General features: G+C 55.2%; 1 protein-coding gene across 2 annotated transcripts in view; it reads right to left on the bottom strand.

Annotated features, from left to right (window-relative positions):
* Positions 1-14,759: 14,759 nt before the first annotated feature.
* RAMP3 (receptor activity modifying protein 3) overlaps positions 14,760-24,749 on the bottom strand; it is a 30,436-nt gene continuing 20,446 nt past the window's right edge. The window contains exons 2-4 of one of the 2 annotated variants that reach the window (XM_070264385.1): positions 21,042-21,174; positions 16,720-16,910; positions 14,760-15,765 (exon numbers count right to left, since the gene is read on the bottom strand). In XM_070264385.1, the coding sequence (XP_070120486.1) occupies positions 15,569-15,765; positions 16,720-16,910; positions 21,042-21,174 (521 nt within the window). In that variant the 3' untranslated portion in view covers positions 14,760-15,568. The remainder of the gene's footprint in view (positions 15,766-16,719; positions 16,911-21,041; positions 21,175-24,749) is intronic. The other variant, XM_001496097.6, reaches the window with a different exon arrangement.

The raw sequence follows: 24,749 nt of genomic DNA, 5'->3' as shown, positions 1-24,749 counted from the left end.
CACAGTCTAACAAGAACCCTTTCAACACACCTACCAATGGCTGATATTAACACTTTGTCATTTTCACAGCGGAAAAACTAATATATCATTGTTTTAATTTAATTCCCCTGAGACTTAGGTTCTTTTTCATGTCCTTACAGGCTGTTTATACATCTCTTTGTAGTTCTTTTACTATTGTTTGCTCATTTAAAAATTGGGTTATTTGTCTTTTTAAAAATTGACTTACATATGTATATAGACTGGATGTCAACAGCTGTCCTATTTGGTTTACTCCTAGATGTCTTATAGTTTTTTTTATAGATATCTTATAGTTTGGGGGCTATTATGGATAGTCTATTTCCTACAATAATTTATATTTGAAGACTACTTTTATATAAATAGATTACTGATTTTATATACAGATTTTGCTTCAAGCCACCACTAAATCTCATTGATTTTAATTATTATTTATGATTTTCCTGGATTTTCCAGATCGAGTATAATATGTCTGGAAATAATGACAGTTTTGACAATACATGTCATTTATTTTCTGATTCTCACTACATTGACTAGCGTCTCTTCCATAAGGCTCACGCCAGCTGTGAGTGTGAACATCTTTGTCTCATTCCTGAGTTTAAGAAGGATGCTGTGATGTTTCATTATGAGCCACGTGTTACAGACTCCCGGGGCTGCCCGATTTTGAGTCAAGGAAGTGCCCATCTGTGCTCACCCAGCCTTGCTCTGTTTAGTGTGGCAGACATGTGGGCTGCGTCCTCCCAATTCATTCCCACCCTCTTATCTCAGGCTTCTCCTCTAGAAGCTGAGATATGAAAGATTTTACTCCCAGCCTCTCTTACAGCTAGAGGTGGTCGTGTGACACAAGTCAGGCCAAGAGAGGGAGGGAGAAGGCTGTGGGAAAAGCTGCATTTCCTGACTAAAAGGAGGAATCTCAACAAGAAAATGCCTTGCTCCTTCACCATCCTCCTTTCTACGTCCCTGGATATGGATGGAATGCTTCGAGGTGCAGAGGCTGGGCAAGCTGGAGGAGGGAGATAGTCAGCTGAGTTCCTTCATGACATCCTTGGATCACGGCTCCAGTTTTCCTGTCTCATGAAAAAATAAACCACTGTCTGTTTTCTTTTATGAGATGGGCAGTCAGTTGAATGCGGCCATAAGAAGAGACACGAGACAGCCTCAGGAAAACAAAGGTTAATGCTCTCCCAAGTCCTAGAGACAGGAGGCACAGCACGTCACACAGGGCCACAGGGGAGCACAGGGGGTCAGGAGGCAGAAGCAGGAGCAAAGTGAGAACCGAGACTACAGCCCTGATTGAGGTTTCCATGGAAAAGGCAGGGCAGCGTGAACAGCTTAGGACTGGCCAGTTTGAATAATTCTGGAGAGGTGTAAGCTATAGGGATGGTCCCTCAACGCCTGGCACCTATCCTGGGGTGACTAAGGCAGAGGGACCTTGCCTCCTGAGGGCACAGGCCAGAGAGGGAAGGTGTGGCCCTGGATTGGTCAGTCTGTATATCACAGGCATGCTCCCGCTGGGCCCTTTGCTGTCTCTAAGGACTGGCTGCCCAGGAGGGGCAGTCTCTCCCCAGCCAGAAAGGGTGTAAGATGCTAGAACATTATTATCTACAGAAATAAAAAACATACACAATACAACCACAAACTTGTTTAAGCCACTGCTTGTTGGTCACTCTCAAGCTGGCTGCTACCTCCAGCAGAATGAGTCCTGATAGGTCGAGGTGACACTGGCCTTGTAGGATTACTTGGAGAACTTTCCATCTTTGTCTATAATCTGGAACAGTTTATCTATAACATAGGAAGATGATGGAACCTACTCATAAACACATAGGGCCAGTTGTCACGTTTTAGAAGTTAATGTCTGAGTAACTTACCAATTTCTTCTGTGGATTTTATTATGTTCAGGCTGTCTACCTCATCTTTGATCTCCAAAATAAACTTATCATCATATTGATCAAATCTTCTCTGGCTTTTCTCTTTCATTTCCTCTGCTTTTATCATTATTCATTTGTTCCTTCTATTCTTCTTGGGTTTTCTTTGCTATTTTTCATTAATGTATGGAGGTGAATGCTTAGTTAATTTTATTTCAATCTTTCGTATTTTCTGAAAAATACATCTAAGGTTATACTGCTATGACCATGCAGGGATTTCAGCCACACCAACAATCCCAGCGCCCTCTGCGCTTAGCCCACTGTGCTTGGCAATTGGCCACTGGTAGGAGGGGTGTCTATCTGCCCATGCTGACCGGTTAGTGCCCTTCCTCGTTCAGGTCATGCTGTGCCAGGCACTGTGCATACCCTCCCTCATTGATGGGCATAAACACATCTCATGTATTTGGGTGTATGGTTGGTGCTTTTATTGTTATTAATTTTTTAACAGTTTGTGATTTACACTTTTATTTCCTCTTGAATCTAAAACTATATAGAGAACGTTTTTGTAGTTTCCAAGTGAAAAGATTTTTTCTTTTGCCTTTTAGTCCTTGTAGCCCAATAATACGGTGAATATCACTTCAATTTTTGTCAGTTTCTCTTGGGTATTTCAAAAGAATGACTACTTCTATTTATGAAAGATAGGTAGATATCTTGATAAATATTAAATATATATTATATCAAGCTTGTTAATTATTATTCAAAATCTGTACATCCCTACTTTTGTGTGTGTTTACTTGATCTCTTGATTTCTGGAGATCTGTTCAAATCTCCCATAATGAAAATGAGCTCCTCCATTTCGCCTCATACCTCTAAAAATTCCCGCTCTGCATCCTGTGAGGCTTTGGTGCTGTGTGCAGCTGCTTCTCTGCATCTCCCTGTCTTATCCATCATTCAAGGCCTGGCTTAAACACCACTCTCCTTTGAGGCTCCCTGGGGCACTGAGCTGAGTCTGATCCAACCCTCCCCACACGTCCTCTTCCTCCCATCTCTCTGACAGACCGGCCTCACTCTGCCCCATGGGAGAGTGCTCTGTAACCAGGCCTCATCTCCAAGACTCTGACATGGGCAGCCCTTGAGAGGAAAGGTTGTGTCTTCATGGACCCACCCCTCTCAAAATGTCCAGCAGCTATTTAATTAATGCTAGGTAACTGGAAGACTATCTGTGCCTCCCAGATACCTCACTGATCATAACTAATACCTATTTGGTGCTGATCCCTTGACTGAGAACACAATCCTCCAATTGTAAAATTAAAATAGTGCTCTGATAGCAAAGCAAAGCCTTGTAACAAAGACTTCCATGAACGCACTCAGTATTGTGAGCACAGCAACTGACTGCACTGCCAGAGCAATGACATTATTGTTGTAGCCTGTCTTGATTACCCGCCCCCCTCCCTGTGAATTGGTGCCACTGTGGAACAGAGTGCCTTCCACATCTGCCATGATCTGAATGTGCGTCTCCTCCCAAAATTCTTATGTTGAAATCCTAATGCCTGATGTGATGGTATTTGTAGATGGGGCCTTTGGAGGTGATTAAGTCATGAGGGTGGGACTCTCATAAATGGGATTAGTGATGCTAGAAAAGAGACCCCAGAGAGATCCTCAGCCCTTTCCACCATGTGAGAACGCAACAAGAACGTGCCATCTGTGAACCAAGAAGCGGGCACTCGCCAGACACCTCACAGAATCTGCCAGCCCACGATCTTGGACCTCCCAGCCTCCAGAACTGTGAGAAATACATTTCCGCTGTTCATAGGCCACCCAGTCTGTGGTATTTTGTTACACTAGCCCAAATGGACTAAGACAGCATCCTTCTAAATAGCCAAAATGCTTAGAAACAAAACATGTGAAGCGTAGAACCTTAAGCCAAAGGCCCCAGCTTCTGCGGCCATGGTCTATCTTTTTCTCCAGTTGCATCCATTCAACAAGTACTAACACTTGACTTGGAGCAACCCCATGGGGTGGGGGGTGGGGGAGGGGGAGGGGAGGCGGGAGCAGGGCTGAGCATGGGAGTGGATGCAGAGTGCAACCCAACACGGTCCCTGGTTACAAGCAGCTTGATGTGAATGCCAGTTTATAAACAGATAACATGCTCATCAGTGACTGGCTCTTAGCGGGGCTTGGTAGATTTTAGTAGAAATAAAGTAGAATGGGACACTTGCTAAGGAGAACCAAACGAATGTTCTGGGCAGCTTGGAGTTGGCAGTGCCAAAAGTAAGGCACATAATTGCATCAGTATGCAAGAGCAGGCCTCAGTCCTCGGAGGAAGGACCTGCAGCCATCGTGGTCATGCCCCTCCTCAGTCATCTGTGCAGCCTTGACAAACAACCTTGTCTCCAGGCCTCAGTTCCCATCCAGGCACTGGCACGAGTGAGGGGTTCTCTCCTGCCGTTATATTCTGTGACCATGGGGTTCTAAGAATTCTGCCGACTGCTCTGTGACCTGTTGCCCTCACACAGCTGAATGGAGGACATTCATATCACACCTCCAGCCAGAAAGACGATTTTCAGAGCAGAGGGGAACAAACAGACCAGAGGCCGCCAAAGGGGCCGGCCCAGCCCTGAAGGCTCAGCCTGGCAGCGATCAGAGGGTCTCAGCAAAGGACCGACAAGAACTGGCAGTGTTGCCGGCTCCACTCTGGTCTGACTCCTACAAACAGACACTGTGCATGGTGCTTGACCACAGAGAGCTCCTTCCCTGGCTTGTCCAGTGCTCCTAACGGTCACCAACGTATAAAGGGGCAGGTCGGGTGCTGTCACAAAGTGCCACAAACTGGGCAGCTCAAAAAATAGAAATTTATTCCCTCACAGGTCTGGAGGCTGGAACTCCAAGACCAAGGTGTGGGCAGAGCTGGCTTCTCCCGAGGCCTCTCCCTGGCTTCAGACGGCTGTCTTCTCCCTGTGTCCTCACATGGTCGTCCCTCTGTGCGAGTCTGTGTCCTCATCTCCTCTTATAAAGATATCAGTTGTATGGGATCAGGGTCCAGCCATACAACCTCATTTAACCTTAATCGTCTCTTTAAGGCTCGTATCTCCAAAGAGAGACGCATTTTGAGGTCCTGGGGGTTAGTCCTTCAACAGGCGAATTTGGGGGACATGGCTCCGAACAACCACCATCCTAAAATCACATACATCTTTCCTGACTTCACACACACATGCACACTCTCACGCTGACTCACACTCACACACACACAGCTATTCCCAAAAGTAACAAGACCTGCTAACAACTGACTCCTGGGCAGAGAAGACCCGCACACGAGGTGTGGGAGAGAGGAGGGCGTGAGGTAGGGATCTGACCCCGGTCCAGGGCTCAGGCTGCCTCCGGAGGAAGCAGTGTCTTGGCCGAGACCTGAAAGTGGTTGTCACTGTCCAGCAGAGCTGGGAGAGGGAGAGGTTCCTGGCGTGAGGACGGGCTGGGCGTGCAGGCCTGGAATTGAGGATCTGGTGCTGTCACGAATCCACGGCTCCCGTGGAGCTGGCACGTGCTGGGGCGGGTGGCCGGGGAGTGGGCCGGGGAGGGTCTGCGCATGCTGCTGAGAGCCAAGAGCACTGCAGTGGGCAGCAACCTGAGCTGATCTGCGCTTTAGAAAGACCCTGATTAAGTGCAGGGAGCAGATGGGAGAGCGGGAGGAGCCGGCCGTGAGAAAGGCAGACACACCAGGCCTTGGTGGTGTCTGGGACACAGGGGTGGCTAAGGGCGCGGCCTCCGCCCCCGGGGTGGGGATAACACTGGGAAAGAATCAGTCCCTTTCCTCACTTGCCCCGGGAGGAGTGACCCAGCATACTGGGGGCAAAGGAGAGGGGCCCCGTCCTCCCCTTCTCTGGGATCAGCTGCCTGCGGCTTCCACAGGCCCACCAGCCACCTCTGCCGCGGTGGGGCTGCTATGGGAAGGGGAAAGCTCCTTTCGGGGGGGCTCATTTGGGCTGGGAGCTGAACTAGACGAGGTGACCCCCACAGATGGGCTCTGGTGGCCTTGATCACTTGTGACCAGCAGAGTCAAGTCCTGCTCATACTGGGCCTCCAGGTTGGGCAGCCCTGGGCCTTTGACCTTATTGGTGGGCAGTGACTGCAACATGGGGCAGCTCTGTCCACACTGGGCGGGCTTTTCTCCAGGCAGGCTGCTCTGGGACAGCCCACACCTGTGGGCAGGTGGGCAGCCTGAGCCCACCGCAGGCACCCTGGAGGCAGGTTTCTGTGAACCGCCCAGGTGCCTCCGCCTGGGCCTGGCACTGTGAGCGAGGTGGACGCAGGAGAGCATCTCTCCTAGGCACCAGGGAGGGGCTGATTCTTCTGGCTTTAACTGAGTCAGATCACTCAGATAGATCAGGGCTTCGAGCATCCCAGAGAGCAGCAAGCCTCAGAAACAGCAAAGCCGCCCCATCTCCTGCTCTGCTGAGGGAGAATCTCCATCTGAAAGGCATGGGTTGGGGGACGTTCATGCAGGAGCCCGGTCTCACAGGCCGCAGCAATTCCACAGAAAGAGGCAGCAACAGATGGCAAGCTGCCCTCAAGGTGGTGTCGGGTCCCTAACAGGAGCTTCTGGGCAACATCTGAAGGAAAATGACCTGAATAAGCAGAAGAGGGAACGGAGATGTCCCATGTGACTCCAGAGGCAGAACTAAAGGAGGGGAGGGGGAGCCCCAAGGAGACAAATTCCATGTCAACAAGCGCAAAGGAAGGTTCTAGCAGCCAGAGGTGGCTGAGGGAATGGGCGTTGCTCCTGCAGGTGGCCAGGAGGGGGTGTCCAGGTGAGGCAGGACCTCAGAGGTAGGATGGGCACTACCCACAGGACAACAGAGCCACCCAGAGGGTCCATCTGACAGCTACACGCTGGGGATCAGGAACCATGCAGTGCACCAGTCCCAAATAGCAAAGTCCCCATGCCACTTGACATTCCACAGGGAAACAGCTCACACAACGTGGCTCCAACAAAGAGACTACCCAAGGGACACTACGAGGGGTTGGGGGGGGGGGGTGAGGGCACTGTGGAGGAGAGGGTGGGTGAGGACACTATGTCAGAGCACAGGTGAGGATTGTCACCTGGAGACTCAGGGATGAGGGAGCAGAGCCCACGCCTTGAAGGAGAGGCTGCCCGGCAGGAGCGCTGGTCACACGGAAGCTGTCATAGAGGCCTGGTGGAAGCAACAGCCCACCTTCCAAGCTGCTGGTGCCTTTCGTTGGCCAAACCCAACCAGACCCAGGCACGGGATCCAGGAGACGCCTGGGCAGGGGCAGCCCCCGGGGCACACTGCAGGCCCAGAATGGCCTTTGTCAGAGTCTCTCCTGGTGACACCAGGCACCAGAGGAGCAGATCCTCTGACCTGACACTTTCATCGCAATTTTGTCCAGCACCCCCTGCAACAACGCAGAGCTGAGCCTCAGGATGACGAGAGCTCTCACGGGCAGGCAGCTGTGAGTGGGGACCCTAATCCCCATGTTCTTTCTCAGAATGGTGCCCCTCCCCTCTCCCACTGCCCCTTCTAGTCCAAACTTTGCGTCTCACCCAGCAGCCCCCCAGCCTCCTCGCCTCGCCAATGCCCTGGTGACGGGTTCTGTCAGCCTTTGTGGGCTCCACTCCCTGCAGCGCCCCAGGTTCAGCGCCGACCCAGGGCCAGGCCAGGGACTTCCCTGTGGCCCCTCAGTGAATCAGGGGAGGAGCCCCGGTCCCGGACACCAGTGCAGCCCACGCACAGACTCTCTGCCTGTGACCATGGGCTGGGTGTACAGGAAGCTCCCTGCAGGGGCTCAGGCGACGGCGTCAGTCTGTCACTAGGAGAGCACCCTGCACCCAGCAATACGCAGAAATACGAGAACTGACCTTTCGAGGTTGTCTCTCCCATCTTCCTGGGAAGTTCCTGATGGACGCTGGAACCATTCAGAGGAACTTCTTCCTCCCGGGAGCCTCTTCCTCACCCCCCAGTTCTGACTTAGCCCCTCCCATTCGCTGGGTTCATTTCAGCTACATCGCAAGTTGAGCTCATCCACTTTTAACCCAACATAAATGACAGCAGCGAGAAGGTGCTCTGGACATGGGTGGACACCCTGGACATGAGTGAACACCCTGGACACAAGTGAACGCCCTGGACACGAGTGGACAACCTGGACCCGTGTGGACACCCAGGACACGTGAGGACAACCTGGACCCGTGTGGACACCCAGGACATGTGAGGACAACCTGGATACGTGTGGACACCCTGGACATATGTGGACTCCCTGGACATTCATGGACACGCTGGACACATGCAGACACCCTGGACACAAGTGAACGCCCTGGACACAAGTGAACACCCCAGACACATGGGAACGCCCTGAACATGTGTGGATACCCTGGACACGTGTGGACATCCTGGACACAAGTGAACGCCCTGGACACGTGAATGCCCTGGACTCAAGTGAATGCCCTAAACACTTGTGGACACCTTGGACACAAGTGAATGCCCTGGACATGTGTGGACACCCTGGACACAACTGAACGCCCTGGACACGTGTGGACACCCTGGACACATGTGGACACCCTGCACACCTGGCATTTTCTGGGAACAGCAGCAGCAGCACATGCTCATGGGACTTGCTCCTCTTCCTTTGTGACCCCAAAGCAGGCTGTAAAGACTCAGCCTCACCACTTTTGCTACCTGGTGACCAAGCCAGCCCCAAGGAGAAGGCTTCGGCGGGAACAGAAGTAACCCTGTGGGAAGGGCGGGGGTGATGACAGGCCATCAAACCTTTGTGGGAAAGGGGCCCATCTCCCCCTGCTGGTCTGTGTCTCCCTGTTGGGGACCCCTTCTCTCCCAAGAGGACACCTCAACTTCCCTCCACTTGAGCCGGCAGCCCGTAGGTAGAGAGTGGGTCTTCTCTGCTGAAGACTAGAACAGAGACTAAAGGGAGGCCTCTGCGTTGGCAACACAGTGGCCCCATACCTCCTTTCAGGATCCCTTGAACCTGCCCACATGAGGCTCCTTGTCACGCGGCCCTTGCCCTGTATAAAACTTTTCTGGGACCCTCTTATTGCTTTTTATAAAGTGGCATGAGCTGGTGGCCTCAGGCCTGCCTTCCTGCCTTGCTCCTCGGTGCCCCCTCCCATACCCTCAGGCTCATCCAATCCCCCGACCTCTGGCCTACTCCATCATCAGTCAGTTGTGCCCTTTCTGGAATCTTCTCTGAGGTCCTAGCAGGATCAGGGTTCCCCCTGTGAGCATCCCTGTGTAGTCAGTGCCTGCTGTCCTGGGTGGATGTCAAGAGGGCTGGGAGCACCTCTCCTTCCGCAAGGACCCAACTGAAGCCAATGAGCTTCCCACCACGGGCGACTTACTCTTGGTCCCACTGCTTCACAGGACAGAAGATTGTTCTAACAGCGGTCCGGTGACTCCCATTGGACCACATCCATGGGATTCTTCTTGGTCTCTATGAATGGGATCTCTCAGTGGCATTTTGACACCTTCCAAAAACTCTCTGGTTCTCTCTCGCACTCCCTCTCCCGCCCTGAGCCCTCCTCCCCAGTGTCACAGTCCTCGGGGGCTTTGCCCTAAGCAATCTTTGCTCCCCACTCAGCACGTTCCCTTTCTACCATCGTCCATTCCCACAGCCATTTCCACAGTGTCACCATCCACTGAGGGACACACCAGGGACTCCCCAGCCCAAACCCCATCCCAGACTGTCCCCCATGTTCAATAACAGCTGACCGTGACCACTTCTGTTAAATCTTCATGGATGAGTAAGACTGAGACAGTCTACACAGCTGACAGTGAGTACCTGAGGACGAGAGACAGGCGCGGGGCTGGACACCGCTGCCTCCACGCTGGTTTGTTGGTAGGTGGCTGGGCTCTTTCAGTGTGAGCTCTGATGTCACTGTTCAGAGCACAGCCGTGGGTTCCCACATGCTCACCCTGGGAGAGCAGGGCTGCCTTTAATGTCTGTGTGCCTGATCTCTGTGTTTATCTGTTGCCTCTGTTGGAATCACACCCGGCTGTCAGGCTGCACCGGTGACTGGTTGACTGTCCCAGGTCATTTGACAATGACCTGGGACATACATTGCTCCCCAGTCTGATCCATTTAAATTTGGGCCCCTTTGCAGGGTGGTTTTGAGGCCAGTCTATAGGGTTTGCTCTGACTCCTGTGGGGCTCATGGCAGTTGTCCCTGTCCCCACTTCTCCCTGGTGAGGAAACACCGCTGCCTATGCTTTAGCTTGTTCTCTCGTGGTGCTACCAGCCTCCTCTCATGTTCACCTCCAACACGGACTGCTGGCCTCCTCTCGTGCTCACCTCCATCACAGAGTGCCGCCTTCCTCTCATGCTCACCTCCATCATGGGATGCCCGCCTACATTTCATTGCTCACTGCCACTCATGGGAGCAGGGACAGCAGCCCATTTCTGGAGATGACATGCTCCTTTATGAGCAGTGGGAGAGGAAGCCCCCTTGTCTGTGAGGTGGGGAGAAGCAGCCCTGTCTTCTTGGCCACTCTCACCAAGAATGGAGCTTCTGTGATTCTGACCTGCGGGCAGAGGACGCAGCGGTCATGACTCGAGTGCTGCAGACTCCATTCTTGCGGAGATGTAGTGGATTTACTTTCATAAATGTTCTCTTGCTCTGTGGCTGTGGCACAGTTTCCAGAGACTTTCCACGGCTGGGTAGTGGTTGCTGTTTATGATTTCCACCAGTTTTGGTATTTGGTCTGCGAAGCTTCTCACACAGTCATTCCAGAAGTGGACCCTGTGCACTGCTTTGTGCTTTCCCTTTTATTTCACGTATACCATAAGAAATTCCGGGGGCTTTTAAAGCCCTGCTAAGCCCCTGGGGTCAGAAAACTGCATACAGTCCCATCAGTTGAAAGAGTCGGAATTTGTTTCATCAATAATTTCCTCCCCAGGTGAGCGAGGACGTGGTCAACACCGTGCGTGAGCATCACTCACCGTTTCCTTGGGACAGCGTCAGACTGCAGGCTCAGCCTCTCCCAGGGCTCGCTGTACTCAAGCCCCCGGAAACAGGCCAGACGGTGCAGGCAATTTCCTTCACGATTCCAAACCACCGCTCTTCAGACGCAGGCTCAGTGCTCGCAGAGTCCCTTTCACAAAGCCGCCATGTGGCCCTCACCTGCTCATCATCCTCCTGGACTGCCCCAGATGCCACCAGTAGTTGCCAGGGGCTTGGGAACACTCAGACCAGCCTATCTGGGATGTCTCCCGTCCCAGCAATGTGACTTCTCCAAACCTAGGCCAGCCGCCTCCTCTGATGATGAGAACTGGCTCACAGACCTCACACAGGGCAATCTCGGGAATGAAGGTCACACGTTCCTTTATCAGCTGCTCCCCCGTTAGCCCAGCCTCCCAGTGGACGAGGTCAGCAGCTGCCACCACAGTGACCTCAGAGGCAGGACCCACAGCCCACTCTGGGAGACATCTCTGCTAGGACTCACAGACACGCATACACTCACACATACAGACATGCACATACACCACCCATATAAACACACACACATACACCACACACATACATACACACATACACTGAGAACACACACATGTAAATACAAGCCCGCACACACAATACATATAAATACACATATACACACAAGAATATACATATAGATGCACACGTGACACACATACTTTATACACACATACACACATACACGGATGCACGTGCATACACACTTACACACATGCACACGGACACACACACACTCACATACACATACACATTGCCTGTGTGGGCCTGGTACCCTGGAAAAAGCACATGAATAGGTAAAAATGTGAGGAAAGATTCAAATATGAAAGGTGAGTGGCCACTCATCTTACTTCCCAGATTCCCGGCCCTCTTGGCCATGTGAACGCTGCATGAGCGTCTATCTCCCTCCCTGGTGGGGCGAGGGGGACAGGTGCCTGGGGTCCCACCCCATCCCCTAGACCTGCACACAGCAGGCGCTGCCCCGGCACCCCCAGGCCTCCCTGCAGGGGACTCCAGACTCTCCAAACACGCGCAGCAGGAGCAGCATTGACTCAGTCAGAGGCCCGACACTTCACCCCCGGCCCCACGCGCTGATAAATGTTCCAGTAGAAATAAATGCTACAGAGGACATCCAGACTGCTGAGCGTGCAGCAGGCCCCGGAGACCCCCTCGCTCCCTGCACCCTCAGTCACTCACAGGAAGTGTCCTTTGCTGGCTCCTCGTCACCACCCACCTTCAACTTGTACCAAGCGAGAGCTCCTGTGTGTCGAGTGCAGGTGTGACATTTAGTGAGCTGAAGGAGAAGGAGATTGGCCCTCTGCCATTCCGAGACAGAGACGGACAAGATGAAGCGGAGGAGGTGTGAGCCGTCCACAGGAAAATCCAGGCAGTGGGAGAGGCAGGGTCCCTCGGGGTGAGAGGCTCCCAGATCACCCAGGGTCCCTGCCCTGGTGGACACATACCTTCTCCAATTATTCAGTCAAATGCTAACCAGGGTGTCAGCATTTTGCAGATGAGATTAAGGTCCCAGATATGGAGGCCTTCAGGTAGGGAGATGATCCTGGTGGGCTGACCCATCACATGACCCCTTAAATCAGAATCTAGACATTAGAGGGGTCAACGTGAGGGAGTCTCCCTTGCTAGCTTTGAAGGTGGGGGGGCAGCATGTAGCTGAGAATGTGTGTAGGGCCTCTAGGAGCTGAGATCCAGCCAGGAAATGGGGCCCTCAGCCCTACCAATGGCCTTTGCCACACCCCATGAGCTTGGACGAGGACCTCGAGCTCCAGATGACACCCTGACTCCAGCCTAGAGAGACCCTGAGCTGAGAACCAGCAAACTCAGACTCCTGACTCCAGGTCTGCAGGGCTGTGCTGCTTCAAGCCACCAAGTCCACGGTATCTGTTACACAGCAGTAGACACTGACACAGCATCACTGTGTGTTCTCTGGCCACGTTCAGCGCCACTGGCACGGGCCCAAGGAGGCAAAGAGTTGGGTCAGCCCTGCCATGGTTTTGCTAATGAGCAAAGAAAGGGGAGAGAGCCAGGCGGCCAATGGAGCACACACAGGCGTGACCACACAGACATCTGTGCGGGATGCAGGCTGGGAGGGAGGGGATGAAGGCTGGGCAGGAGAGAGGCAGCATGACAGGGCTGGACAGAGCTGGACTGGGTCCCAGTGGGGCCGGGAGGTGGCTGAAGTCAGTGTCGTAGAGAAAGGGCACTGGCGAGCTAAGGGGGGTGGTGAGGAGACGGGACACCTGACCCTGAGGTTACAGGAGTCATCACCCTCAGTAAGGATGGGGTCTAGATATGACCACAGAAGCGAGCGGCTTAAGGGAGCAAGGTTGTGGAGGAGAGGTCGAAGCTCAGGCCAAGGGCGTCTAAAGTGCGGGTTCCAGACAGAACAGATGGGGCAGCAGAGCGCTGGTGGGAGAGGCAGCGAGCTGCAGCTGAATCTGCAGGCGAGGCAGTGGCCAGGCAGCGTGAGATGCAGAGCTGGGAACAGCCAGGTGAGGGGAGTGGGGCCAAATGAACCGTCACACAGGTAAGTGGAGGAAATCACAGCCTCATGTACACTGCAGGGTCTGAGCCCCACCACCCTGCGAGCAGGGAGGATGTTATCATCCGAATTTCACAGAAGAGCCTCTGGGGTGGCCGGCCTGCCCAAGGACACATACCCGCCCAGCCCGAGACAGGCCTGGGTTCTTGTGGCCGAGACGTCTGGGCCCAAATCCAGGCGTCCACTGACCACACGGCCCAGAGCCTCCTCTGAGCCTCATTCCTCATGGGTCCAGTCCTCTCGAGGGTCAGAAGGGGCCCCCACGCTGCGGTCACTGCCTCTGTCTCTATCATTGCGACAAGGAGAAAACAGTATTCCTGCCTGTGCCTGACCCAGTGGTCCTCAGCCAACAGTGGGGGGACACAGATAGCCATCTGCACCCTCTGGGGAAGAGGGAAGGTGCACGACATTGCAGGCTGTGCTCCAAGGGCGCCCCCCACCGCAGCAGCCCGGCCTCCAGGGCTGAGAAGAGGGCCAACACTTTAAGGGTTTGAGACAGTCCCACACCATGAGCACTCTGACGCCCAGGACTGCACAGGTCATCTCCTCTGGAAGACGTCCTTCTCAGAGATGACCGGTGGAGGCTCGGGTGGTGGGAGATGTGCCAGAGTCACCACTGGTTCACATTCGGGTCACAGCCCTCCACTCCTCTCCTGAGCCACCTCGGGAACATGCAGGAGGCTCAGATTCTGTCCCTACACTGTGCCCCGCACCAGCAGGCTCCAGCAGCCGCCCAGACTCCCCGGCCCCACCAGGACCTGCCTGCCTGGGCAGGAAGGGGAGCGGGGCCTCTGAAGGGCACAGGGACTGCCAGGCCAGGTTCTTGCCGCCTCCACTCACAGCCCTGGCCCCACCTCCCATCCCAGCAAGGGCATGCTGGAACCAACAGCCCACATCCAAAAGCCACTGCTGCAGAAATCTGGACACAGAACAGGGGCCAGCAAGAGGCCTGTGGATGAAGCACCTCCCCCTGCAGCTCCCAGGCGTCTAGGACCACATCGGCCTCCTCCCCAGAGAACCCACCGGGCAGGGGTCCTGGCAAGCCCACCCCGAGACGCAGGCAGGACAGATCAAACCTCCTCTCCATTCTCAAAGTGCAGGTCCAAGTGGGACGTGGGGAACCTCTGTGAACTGGATGGACAGGGCCCCCACCCCACCTGCCCACATTCTCCTGGTGTGAAGGTCTGAGGCCCTGTGAGCTCTGACATTCTGGGATTCTGGCACCTCAGTCGCTCCCTATCTGTAAAATGGGCATGGGGACTTGCCAGTCCCAAGAGAATGGGGTCTCTCTGAACATCCAGAAATAAGACAGGAAACCGCAGAAGCTGGATGACTCTTTACTCAGAGAAAGCACAGGCGGCGCACAGAGCCCAGCCAGCACGTGAGCACAAGGGACTCCACCAGGAAGGGCACCTTGTTCACAGGGGCGCCAGCTGGGAAGGAGGCCTGCGCCCATGCACAGCCAGCCTCGCGCTGGGCGCCCCGCGCCCCCAGAGGAGCTCTGGTCCACCCCTACTCCAGCCCCTGGTCACAGACACAGACAGCAGGTCTGCAGGCTGCGCATGGCCCGACCCTCAGTCTCCCAGGCCTCTCAACAGGACACGCCTGGAGGACTCAGGCCACGAGGGGGTCTCAGGGATGGCGTAGCAGGGACCGACAAAGCCTTCACCTCTCTCTTCCTCCACCCCCAGCTCAGGTGGCAGTGGGCTGACCAGGCCAGAGTGGGGCCAGGGTGAGGGGTGGGGTCAGGCTGGGAGACGGGGTCAGGGGTGGAGTCAGGGAAAAAGGTGGGCTCAGGGCCAGGCCTGGGCTGGGGCCAGGCAGGACTCTGTGCTAAAGAATGGCCCAGAAACCCCTGAGGGCCCAGCAGCAGCGACTTGTGCCAAGCACATAATTTCCAGCCTCGGCACATTTTCTTCCACTGGCCCAAGGAAGAGCGAAGAGGTTGGGTGAGCAGCAGCAGTGGGTGAGGTCTGCCCAGGACCGATGACATAGTGGGGGTGGCCAAAGCAGTGTCCACAGGCTCTCCCAGCCCCTGGGAACTGTCATCTCTCTCTGACTCGCCGGGCCCTCACAGCAGCTGGTCAGTGCGTTTGCTGCGCCATACCACCAGGCCCGCCATGGCGACGGTCAGCAGGACGGGCACGATGACGAGTGGGATGAGAACCTCGTCCGAGGGGTCCTCCCAGTGGGGCCTGTCCACCGTGCAGTTGGAGAAGAACTGCCTGTGGATGCCAATGATGAGGCCCTGGGCCAGGGGGTTGGGCCAGTAGCAGCCCACCTTTGTGCTCTCCTCCTCCGTGCAGTTGGTGAAGCTGTCGTAGTACCTGCAAGGGCAGAGCCCATGACTGCCCATCTCCCCGCACCCCTGCTCCCCAGAGGGAGGGGAAAGGAGCCCAGTCCTGCTTGGCCACCTGCTCTCAGTGGCCCCAGGCCACATGGGAAGAGTGCACCCTCCCGCCGTGACCCCTGTGAGGTCTGCTGGGCCAGGATCCATCCCCCAGCCTCCTTGCCCAGAGGCTCTCTGGGTGTGGGGACCCCATCCCGTGTACCCCAACCTCTGGGTCTCAGCCCCACTCTCACCTGCACCTGAGCCGCCTCTCCAATGCACACAACCATGTTCTACCCCACTTTCCAGGGCCCCTCGTGATAAATCCTCAGCTCTCCCTGTGCCCCGACTCCAGCAGACAATAACCCCTGCACAGATCCTGGTATCATCGAGCCCAACCCCTGGTCCTCCCATGTTAAGGAAGAGGAAACCGAGCCCAACAAGGAAACTCTAAGACATTGAGCTCCTCGTCTATACCTCACGCCCACATCTGGGTCACCCACACCCATGACACCCTCCCTGTGAGGCTGTGAGCTCCCAGGGGCCTGGGTCTGGACCCAGCCCCCAGACTCCCAGCGCTTATGCCCAGAGGACGCGTCGGGCCTGGCTTCTCCAAGGCCAAGGGGTGTCTGGGGTCACAGCCACCTGAACCTGCAAGACCCTCATCAACTAGGGCCACTCTCTGGGCCCCAGGAGAGGCGGTCTCTCAGAGGCCGAGGGCCAGCTACCTCCCAGTCAAGTCAGCCTGCCCTCATTGACCAAGTGGTGGAGGGGGTCCCACTGTGAGCCCAGCCCCCGCCCCCATCTGACAAGACTCTTGCAAGCCCCCACCCCCTGCACCTCAGGGTCTCCCTGTCCATGTCAGTCAAACCTGGGAAGGGCATTCAGCAAACCACCCATGAGGTACTACATCTGTCCAGCAGGTGGGCTCTGGATGGTCCTCAAAACTGACCGAGGGATGGCTGCCAGGAGCCAGAGTTCAACCCAAAGGCAGGCAGGCCCAGGATGCAACGAGCAGCCTCCAGAGGTGGTGGCCGAGGCTGGCAGTCACTGTCCAAGATGACTGAGGAGAAGGCTGGACGACACCTGCCAAGCTGCATCAGCTCGGTCCACTGCCCGCGCGTTCCCACACCTGGCGGAGTGCTGCACACAGGACAGGGGAGGAAGGCGAGGAGCTCCTGCCTCGGCTCCCCCGGGACAGGGGGCCAGACGGAGGCTCTGCGGCCCACCTCCTCCCTCCAGTGCTGTCCTGGGGAGAGTGGCGTGGCCTGAGCCCTCAACAGGAAGGAACCACTTTCTGCACAGAACACCGTCTCTGCCCCGACTGGGGCTGGGAAACAGGGCATCTGATCCACTCGGTCCACTTGGGGTGGCCCTCGCGGGACCCACCTCTCCTGGCAGTGCCAAGCAGTTTCCCAGTCCAGACACCAGGATGCAGGTCGGGCACACACCTACGCCCCCCTCCTCCACCAGGTAAGGTGGCAAGGAAGAGCCCACATGAGGCAGAAGAGAGCCAGAAGCAAAGGAACAGCCTGGAACCCATGTCCAGAGCTGTGATGTGGCCCCTGGGCCATGTCACACCCTGGGCACCTCACCAGCCAGGTCCACAAGCAAACCCACCACCCCCTCAGACCCACCCCTCATATGGGACCCTGGACTGTGACCTGCCACCCAGGAGCTGTCTAACCCGACACCCGCCAAAGCCTTCACCACAGGGAGCCCCCATCCTGGGAGTTTGGTGAAAGCCCTGTGCTCCTACTCCGCGTCTCCTGAGGCCTCTCAGTGCGCCCAGGAACGCCACTGTGACCCACACCAGGGCTCGTGAGGCTGAGGCCAAGCAGGTGGGGTGAGGGAAGCCCTGCTGTCAACAGCAAGCTTTGTGGGGGCCGGGGAGGACTGTGTGTGGCCCAGGTGACCCCCACACACAGAGGGAAGCACAGGATAGCTTAGGGCTCAGTTGTAGAGTCAACCTGGCAGGCTTCTTCCAACCCCAGCTCAGCCACTGACCATCTTCCTGACTTTAGCCATGTTACTTAGCCTCCCTGAGCCTCAGTTTCACTGCCTATAAATGGGGTTTGTAATACTTATCCAATAAGGTGGCTAAGAGGACCAAGTGAGGTGGCACGTATTCGCCCCTGGCAAGTGCCTGGCACATGGTAGGGGCTCAGGGACTCGGAGCCCCCGACTGCTAGGTGCCGGGCAGAGCTGAGCACAGCACCCATTTCTATGGATCGACTCGCAGGGGCCACGTGCAAAACGCCCACAGCTGGTGCTCCTCAAGAACGCTGGAACCAGCTCCCTATTGTAATAGCAAATGCTTTTAGGACAAAAGTAATCAAAATGTCAGGCACTTGGCACCCGACAGGAGCTGCAGGCCAACTCCCACATCTGGCATCCTGCTGTCCCCAGGGCTGGGCGGTAAACGAGGCAGAAACACAGATTTCCACACACAGCCCCCACCTGTTAACTCCCCAGCCCCAGCTCAGGCTGGAGACAAAACCAAGGTGTCCTCACAAGGAAGCTGCTGTCTACATGGCATCACAGAACCAGGGTGACAGCAGGGTCTGTTTTTCCCAAGCATCCCCAGTCACCCAGGGCTCCCCACGTCACCCCTTTGGTCTGGCTCCAAGAGCACCCTGCCTCCAGCTCCTGGGGTGCTGCACACACGCTTAAAGAAGATGCAGCCACAGTCCACATGGGAGAGGGAGGCAAAGAGCCTGGAAGCCAGACAGACCTCCCCCATCAGACTTCTTCTCCTGCAGGGCAGAAGGTTTCCCAACTCAGCTGGGGTGGTCATGGGCCCCCTGCCTTCCTTCTAGTTGCTCCACCTGCACCTGTGCTCCCAGGCGATGCAGCGCTGCATTTGGAAACCCCGCTAGCAGCCACCCCTTAACCCCAGCTGGCTGCAGGGCAGGGCCAAGAGCTACAACCTCAGATAAGCATCAGGCGCCCAGATCTTCCATCACCGATCACCCTGGGGACAGGCTGCCTTCCGCCCTGGTGCTCACGGCCATAGGGACCTCCCCCCAACTCCCACTTTGGATCCGTCCTCTGCATCTCACATTGTCCTTTTCGGTGGTTTCCTCCCTCGTTCTTAGAGCACAGCCACCACTGCTCCCTAAGAAAGGGTACCCAGGAAACAAAAGGTGGAGATGGTAGGGAAAAGCGTTCTAGAATTCTGAAGTCCCCATGCCCTGGTGTCCAGGGCTGCCGTGGGGACGCCTGAGGCTGCAGCTCCTCATCTCCCATGCAGAGCCCATTTCGGTCTCTCTGGACACGTGGACACGTTTCTCTTTGCTTCCACAGCTTGGCTACTTCCCGGCTCGCGCCAGGCGCCAGGCGAGCCCTCTCCGTCTGCAAATTGCCACCCCTGCCCAAGAAATGTCCCTGAATTTCTCCCTCCATCTCCCTGTTCCCTCTAGAACTCCTGCCACCCGGGTGTCAGACCCGTTGGCTGGCTCTGCCCTTCTGCTCCCAGCTCTGTCTTTCTGCTTCCTGGGAGGTTTCCTCAGCGTTCATCTTCCAACTCTTCCGTTCTCTGTCTCATTTCCTCACTTCTGAGGGCTCTCTCTGGGTTCTGGAGCTTCCTTCTCTGGCTTCGCGGGTATGGCACTTGCCTCTCTAAAGTATGACGATGACGTTTGGGGCTTTCCTCTTGCTGCACGGTCTCGGGTTGCCTAATTCTATCTTGGCCTTCGTGTCAGAGCTCTTCATCAGATGTCCCTTCTTGGATGCTCATGACAGGGAGGGGATCACAATGGGTAGGTGCTTGGGGCCTGGGGGAAGGGCCTGTCCCAGAGCTTTCCGGGGGGTCTGCAGGGCCCTCCTCGGGGAGCCCATGGCTGTGCCTCATCCCTCAGGAAGGACAGCTCAGGCCCCCGCCCTGGAGACCACCCTCCTGGAGCCAGTGGAAGGAGCAAGCAGGCACCCTCTGCTTTCTCCAGGCCCCCACTCTGGGTACGGGGCCCACATACACATGTGTGGGGAGGCCCTGACACTCAGTCTCAGCAGCAAATCTCGATGCTGGTCTGGCGCTTGAAGCCCCAGACCCCAGATGCTTCTCAGACGGGCCTCCGGGGCCCATGTGGCAGGCCCAGGCCTTTGGAGGCCTTTGGGATATAAATCAGCTGCTCCCGGCTCCCCTTTCAGCAGGTGTGTGAGGTCAGTGCCCACCTGCTCTCTGACTCCCAGACGCGCCCCCTGGCTGCCCCACTCCTGTCCTCAGGCCCTGGTGCTGGATGTCTGTTTGATCTCCTCAGCAAGACTGTAGCGAGTGACAGAGCACAGGGAGCTCCCAACCCATCCTCCCTGTCCCCCACGCCTGTGTGCCCACTCTGGGCCGGTGTCGGGCCACCTTCTCCAGAAGCTTCCTCACCACTCACTGAGGAGAGAAGGAGCCTGGTCAAGCCTGAGCCCCCAGCACCCATTCCTGGTAAACACAGGGACTTCGTTCCATTTGGTTCAGCAAATGGTTCCCCCACACCGACTACATGCCAGGTCAAGGCAGGGACTGTGGACATGAACACTGCCCCCAAGGAGCCATTGTCTGCTGGGGAAATGGGCATAGAAGCCTCTAGGACAGCCATCAGGGACAGAGAGGGGAAAGGGATGAAGAGGCTGAGCAGGCCCAGGGCTCCTGGGGACGGTGGGGGCTCCAGGGAAGCATGGTGGATGAGACCCACCAACAGAGTGCCAGGGTGAGACAGGAAGCGGGGGGAGGATGGCACAGCCCATCAGTGACTTCCAAGGAGGTAAAAGGACATATTGAGGCTTGATGCAAAGTGTGATCACAGGAGATAAAAACCTTGGAAGCTTCTAGAATATGGAGCCCTCTGCAGTGAGGCATTGCCAGCACCCAGTAGAAACTAGTGGGATTCACTTTCTCCGGGGTCCACTGGCCCTGACTATAGACCTAGTCCTTGCTGGTGCTGTGAGAAAGACCCCAAAATGACGATTTCCACCCAGAATGGGACCGTGAAGAAAGACAGCTACCCCAGGGCAGGACACCAACCCCATTCAGGAAGGGGAGTGGGTGCCGGGGGCTTCCCAGAGATACAACCACACTCAGAGGAGCAGGGAGACACAGCCTGGGTCGTTCAGTATGGGAGTGCTAGAATGTTCACTGAGGGAGAAGGGGGATGTGAGGCTGGAAAAGGGCCTCAGTGCATGGGGAGCACAGACACCGTGGGCAGGGTGTGGATAGGGCATGGACACAGCGTGGACAGGCCGTGGGCAGGGTGTAGGCAGGCCTGGTGGCTGAGCAGTGGCACTCACACAACGAACTCTGACAGGTTGCACCACTTCCAGGCGTCCACCTCGTGCATCCTGTCAGCGAAGGCCTTCCCGCATCGGGGCAGCATCTCCAGCATGCGCGTCTCGTTGCAGCCCACCACTGGGGTACATCCCCCTGGAGAGAGGACAGCCATGAGCACTCCACTGCTGGGAGGGTTTGGTTTGCAAGCGTGACTCTTGAAAGCCCTCCTGCTGACGTTCTCCCACAGGCAGCTGGGGTCTTCCTCCCTCACCCTGGCCTCCACATGACCCAGGAAGTTGAAGCCAACACAGAAAGGGGGAACAACATGGGAGTGTCCCACTGAGACAGGACCCAGAGGGCCATGTCCTCCCAATGGGACATGGAAGGAAGAAGTCAAGGGGAGGGCAGCGGGCAGAGGACGCATGTCCTGGGGGTGAGAGGGCCAAGGGCAGACAGGCTGCCACGTAGGGTAGGGGAGAGGGAAGGGTCGATCAGGGACGGCAAAGGGGCTCCACTCCTACTCGAGGGTCGAGGGCGCCTGCAGTGTGTCCTGAGAAGTTTCTGAGAGTCTGGTGACAGCCCAAAGCCTCAGGGGTAGCAGTGGAGGCCCCATGGTGTTGAGGACCACCTGCCCCGTCAAAGCAGCCCCTCAGACTCCAAGAAACCCAGGGCTGAGGTGCTGCAGGGACCCGTGTTCCAGCAACAGGGGCCAGTCCCTCGGACACTCTCGACGTCTAGCAGGGTCTCTTCCCCAGGATTTCCAGTCACCCCTACTGACCTCTGCCCCCAACACATCCCATCCCCTCCATCACCAGGAACACCCACCTGTCTGTCCTCAGGACCCACCCATCCACCCTCCCTGGACACCCGATTTCCTGGGGTCAGGTCCGCCAGCTTGTAAACCCCTTCCGTGACTCTTGGCTTTGGCTCCCATCATATAATCAAGAGAAAGCCCTACTGTGAGCATCCTGGTGTGTGTCCTGGTGTAAGTGTATGTGGGTATGCATATCTATGTGTAAGTGTGCATGTGTGTGTTGCGTAAGTATGTATGTCTATGTGTGTGTATGTGTCTGTGGTGGGGAGGGAGGTGTATCTGCCCTGCCATGTGTATCCTGGTGTGTATACCTGGTATACCTATGAGTGTATGTATATCTATGTGTGCATACTTCCCTGCTGTGTGTATGTGTATGTTATATGTGTATATGTATGTGTGTATCAATGTCTATGTGTGTGTATATGTACACTGCTCTGTCGTGCGTGTCTTGGCAGATGGCACTGGGATGCAGAAGAAATCCCAGGGAAGGAAACGGGAGAAAAGCCCAAGCCCCAGAACTGGGCACCCCTAGGCTCACACCCAAGCTTCACTGTTCACCAGCTGGACCTCAGTTTACCCATCTGTGAAATGGGGGAAACAGGCCCTGCCCCACAAGGGGCTTGTGCTGACTAGAGTTAGTCATGTGCCTACAGAGGCTCCCATGACCATGGTGTTGTGACTGTAGATGGAGGCCAGAGGTCCTGTCTCTCCCCCAGAACAGCTGCTTTCCAGCCTCCCGACCACTCTCTATGGTTTCTTGCACTTGAAATGCCCTTCACCCCCATGTTCACCTGTTCCCCCAGCACACCTGCAGGCTGGCTCATCAGAAAGCCCACAAAGCCTGATTCCACCCTGGAGACAGGCTCCGTCCCACTCGGGGCCGCAGCCCCTCTGTCTGAGCCCCTGGCGCACTTGCCTCTGTCCACAGAACAGCCAGGTGCTCATTTCTGTGGCTGCAGCATGGGCCTCCCTGAAGGTGCCCACGTGGCACCACCACTGCAGCCCTCAGGAAATTGCCATAATCAACTTTCCAAGGAAGATGGGCAGCTCACAGCCAAAACCCAAGTAAGTATAACCTCGACAGAAAGCCCTTCGGGAATGGCAGAGACAGAAGCCATCAAATGGAACATCAAATGGAGACCATTATTCAAGAAAACCGACTCCATCTCATAAGAACAGTGAGAGTCTGTGACATTTGAGCCACGACCTGCAGCCATCCCCCCACCTCCAGTCATGGAGTGCTCCTCCAGGTGGATGCAACCTCAAGAGGGGATAGTCCTCTCTGCTCCAGCTCCCAGTCTAGGGCCACATTTCACCCAGTAGGGGCAGGCCTCCAGTATTTCTCATTCCCCAAGCTCTGGGTTGCAGAAGCTCTACAACTGAGGGGGCAAGAGAAGTGGGGCTCCCTTCCCCACCAAGCCCCACTTCCAAGTGGATCCTCTACCTCAGGCCAAGAATTTTGGGGCTCTGATCACCCGGCCCCAGCTCACTGATATGGCAGAGGCTCCACACCAGGAGAGGCAAGCCAAGGAGACTAGGAATTATGACCCAACAGAGCTCACTCATAAGGTAGGGGGTCACTGCTGGAAGCAGGCCACCGTCCCACCCCTCAGGCCCACTACAGTGGCATGGGGTTCCTGGCTGCAGAGAGGTGGACCATAAGGACAAACAGATATCTTCACAGCTCTGGCAGAAGGGACTGGCTTTATTTGGAACGGAGAAGGATAGACCAAGCAGAAGTTGAACAGAGAGAACCAGGAAAAGAGACAACCAAGAAGATCCCTGTTGGGGTTGCCTTTATCCCTGGAGGCCCTGAGGGCGGTGTGCAGACCCCAGCCTGCACCCACTCAGGAACACTCAGCATAGGACATGAGGACAGTGTGAAAGCACTCCCCAAGCCAAACTCACATCCACCAGCAAAGGGTAGACGGCTCCTAGCTCTAGGTACTTCAGCACCACTTGTGAACGAGCACTGACGGAGCCAGGGCTACACTGAGCCAGGGCAGAATCCTAGGAAGCTTGGCATAAAAATAAAGTGACATTTATCTCAGGCCTGTGAGACTGTGCATATGCCCGAGGCTGTGCCCCTCCAGTGGCTGAAGAGGGAATTTCTAAGCTGCCAGTCTCAGGCAAAACTTGGAGCAAAACTGTAAACTTGCTGAACTATAAGTCTCCAAACTGTATATACAACTAACTGTAAAGGGTGAAATCTAACTGGCTAAGGGGGCTTAAGCACAACCTTCGACCACTAAGTGGTTTATACCAACCCAGGAGTCAGACTAAAAGATTTTATAAAAGGGAAAAAAATCTTAACAAGGATCTCCCAGACCACACACTGTGGGAGTAACACAGTTACAGACTTAGCTGCTTAACAAACAAAACAATGACAAGCACCAGGGATGACCAGTACCCAGAGTTGCTACAATATCTTACCTAAAATGTCCAATTTCAACAAAAAAAACAATTATGAGACATGGGAAGAAACAGGAAAGTGTGACCCATATACAGGGACAAAAGCTGCCTTTGAGGAAATCCAAACGTTAGCCTTCACAGTAAAAAACTTCAGAGTACCTATTATAAATATGTTCAAAAACCAAGAGGAACTGAATTTAAAGAAGTAAGAGAAGGTATGATGACAATGCCTCATCAAATAAAGGACATCAATAAAGAGATATAAATTATTTTAAAAGAACCAAATAGAAATTCTGGAATTGAAAAGTACAATCATTGAAATTAAAAATTCACTAGAGGAACTCAAGAGTAGATCTGACTTGGCAGAAGAGAGAATCAGGAAACTTGAAGATATTATCAGTAGAGATTATGCAATTGGAAGGACAGAAAAAAAAAAAAAGAATAAGGAAAAATTAACAACAGAACCTCAGAGAAATGTAGGACACCATTAAGTGTGCCAACA

This window comes from Equus caballus, chromosome 4 (genome assembly GCF_041296265.1).
Source record: "Equus caballus isolate H_3958 breed thoroughbred chromosome 4, TB-T2T, whole genome shotgun sequence".
Lineage (NCBI taxonomy): Eukaryota > Metazoa > Chordata > Mammalia > Perissodactyla > Equidae > Equus > Equus caballus.
Note: the sequence above shows the minus strand (reverse complement) of the source record. Positions and strands in the feature narration are given on the sequence as shown.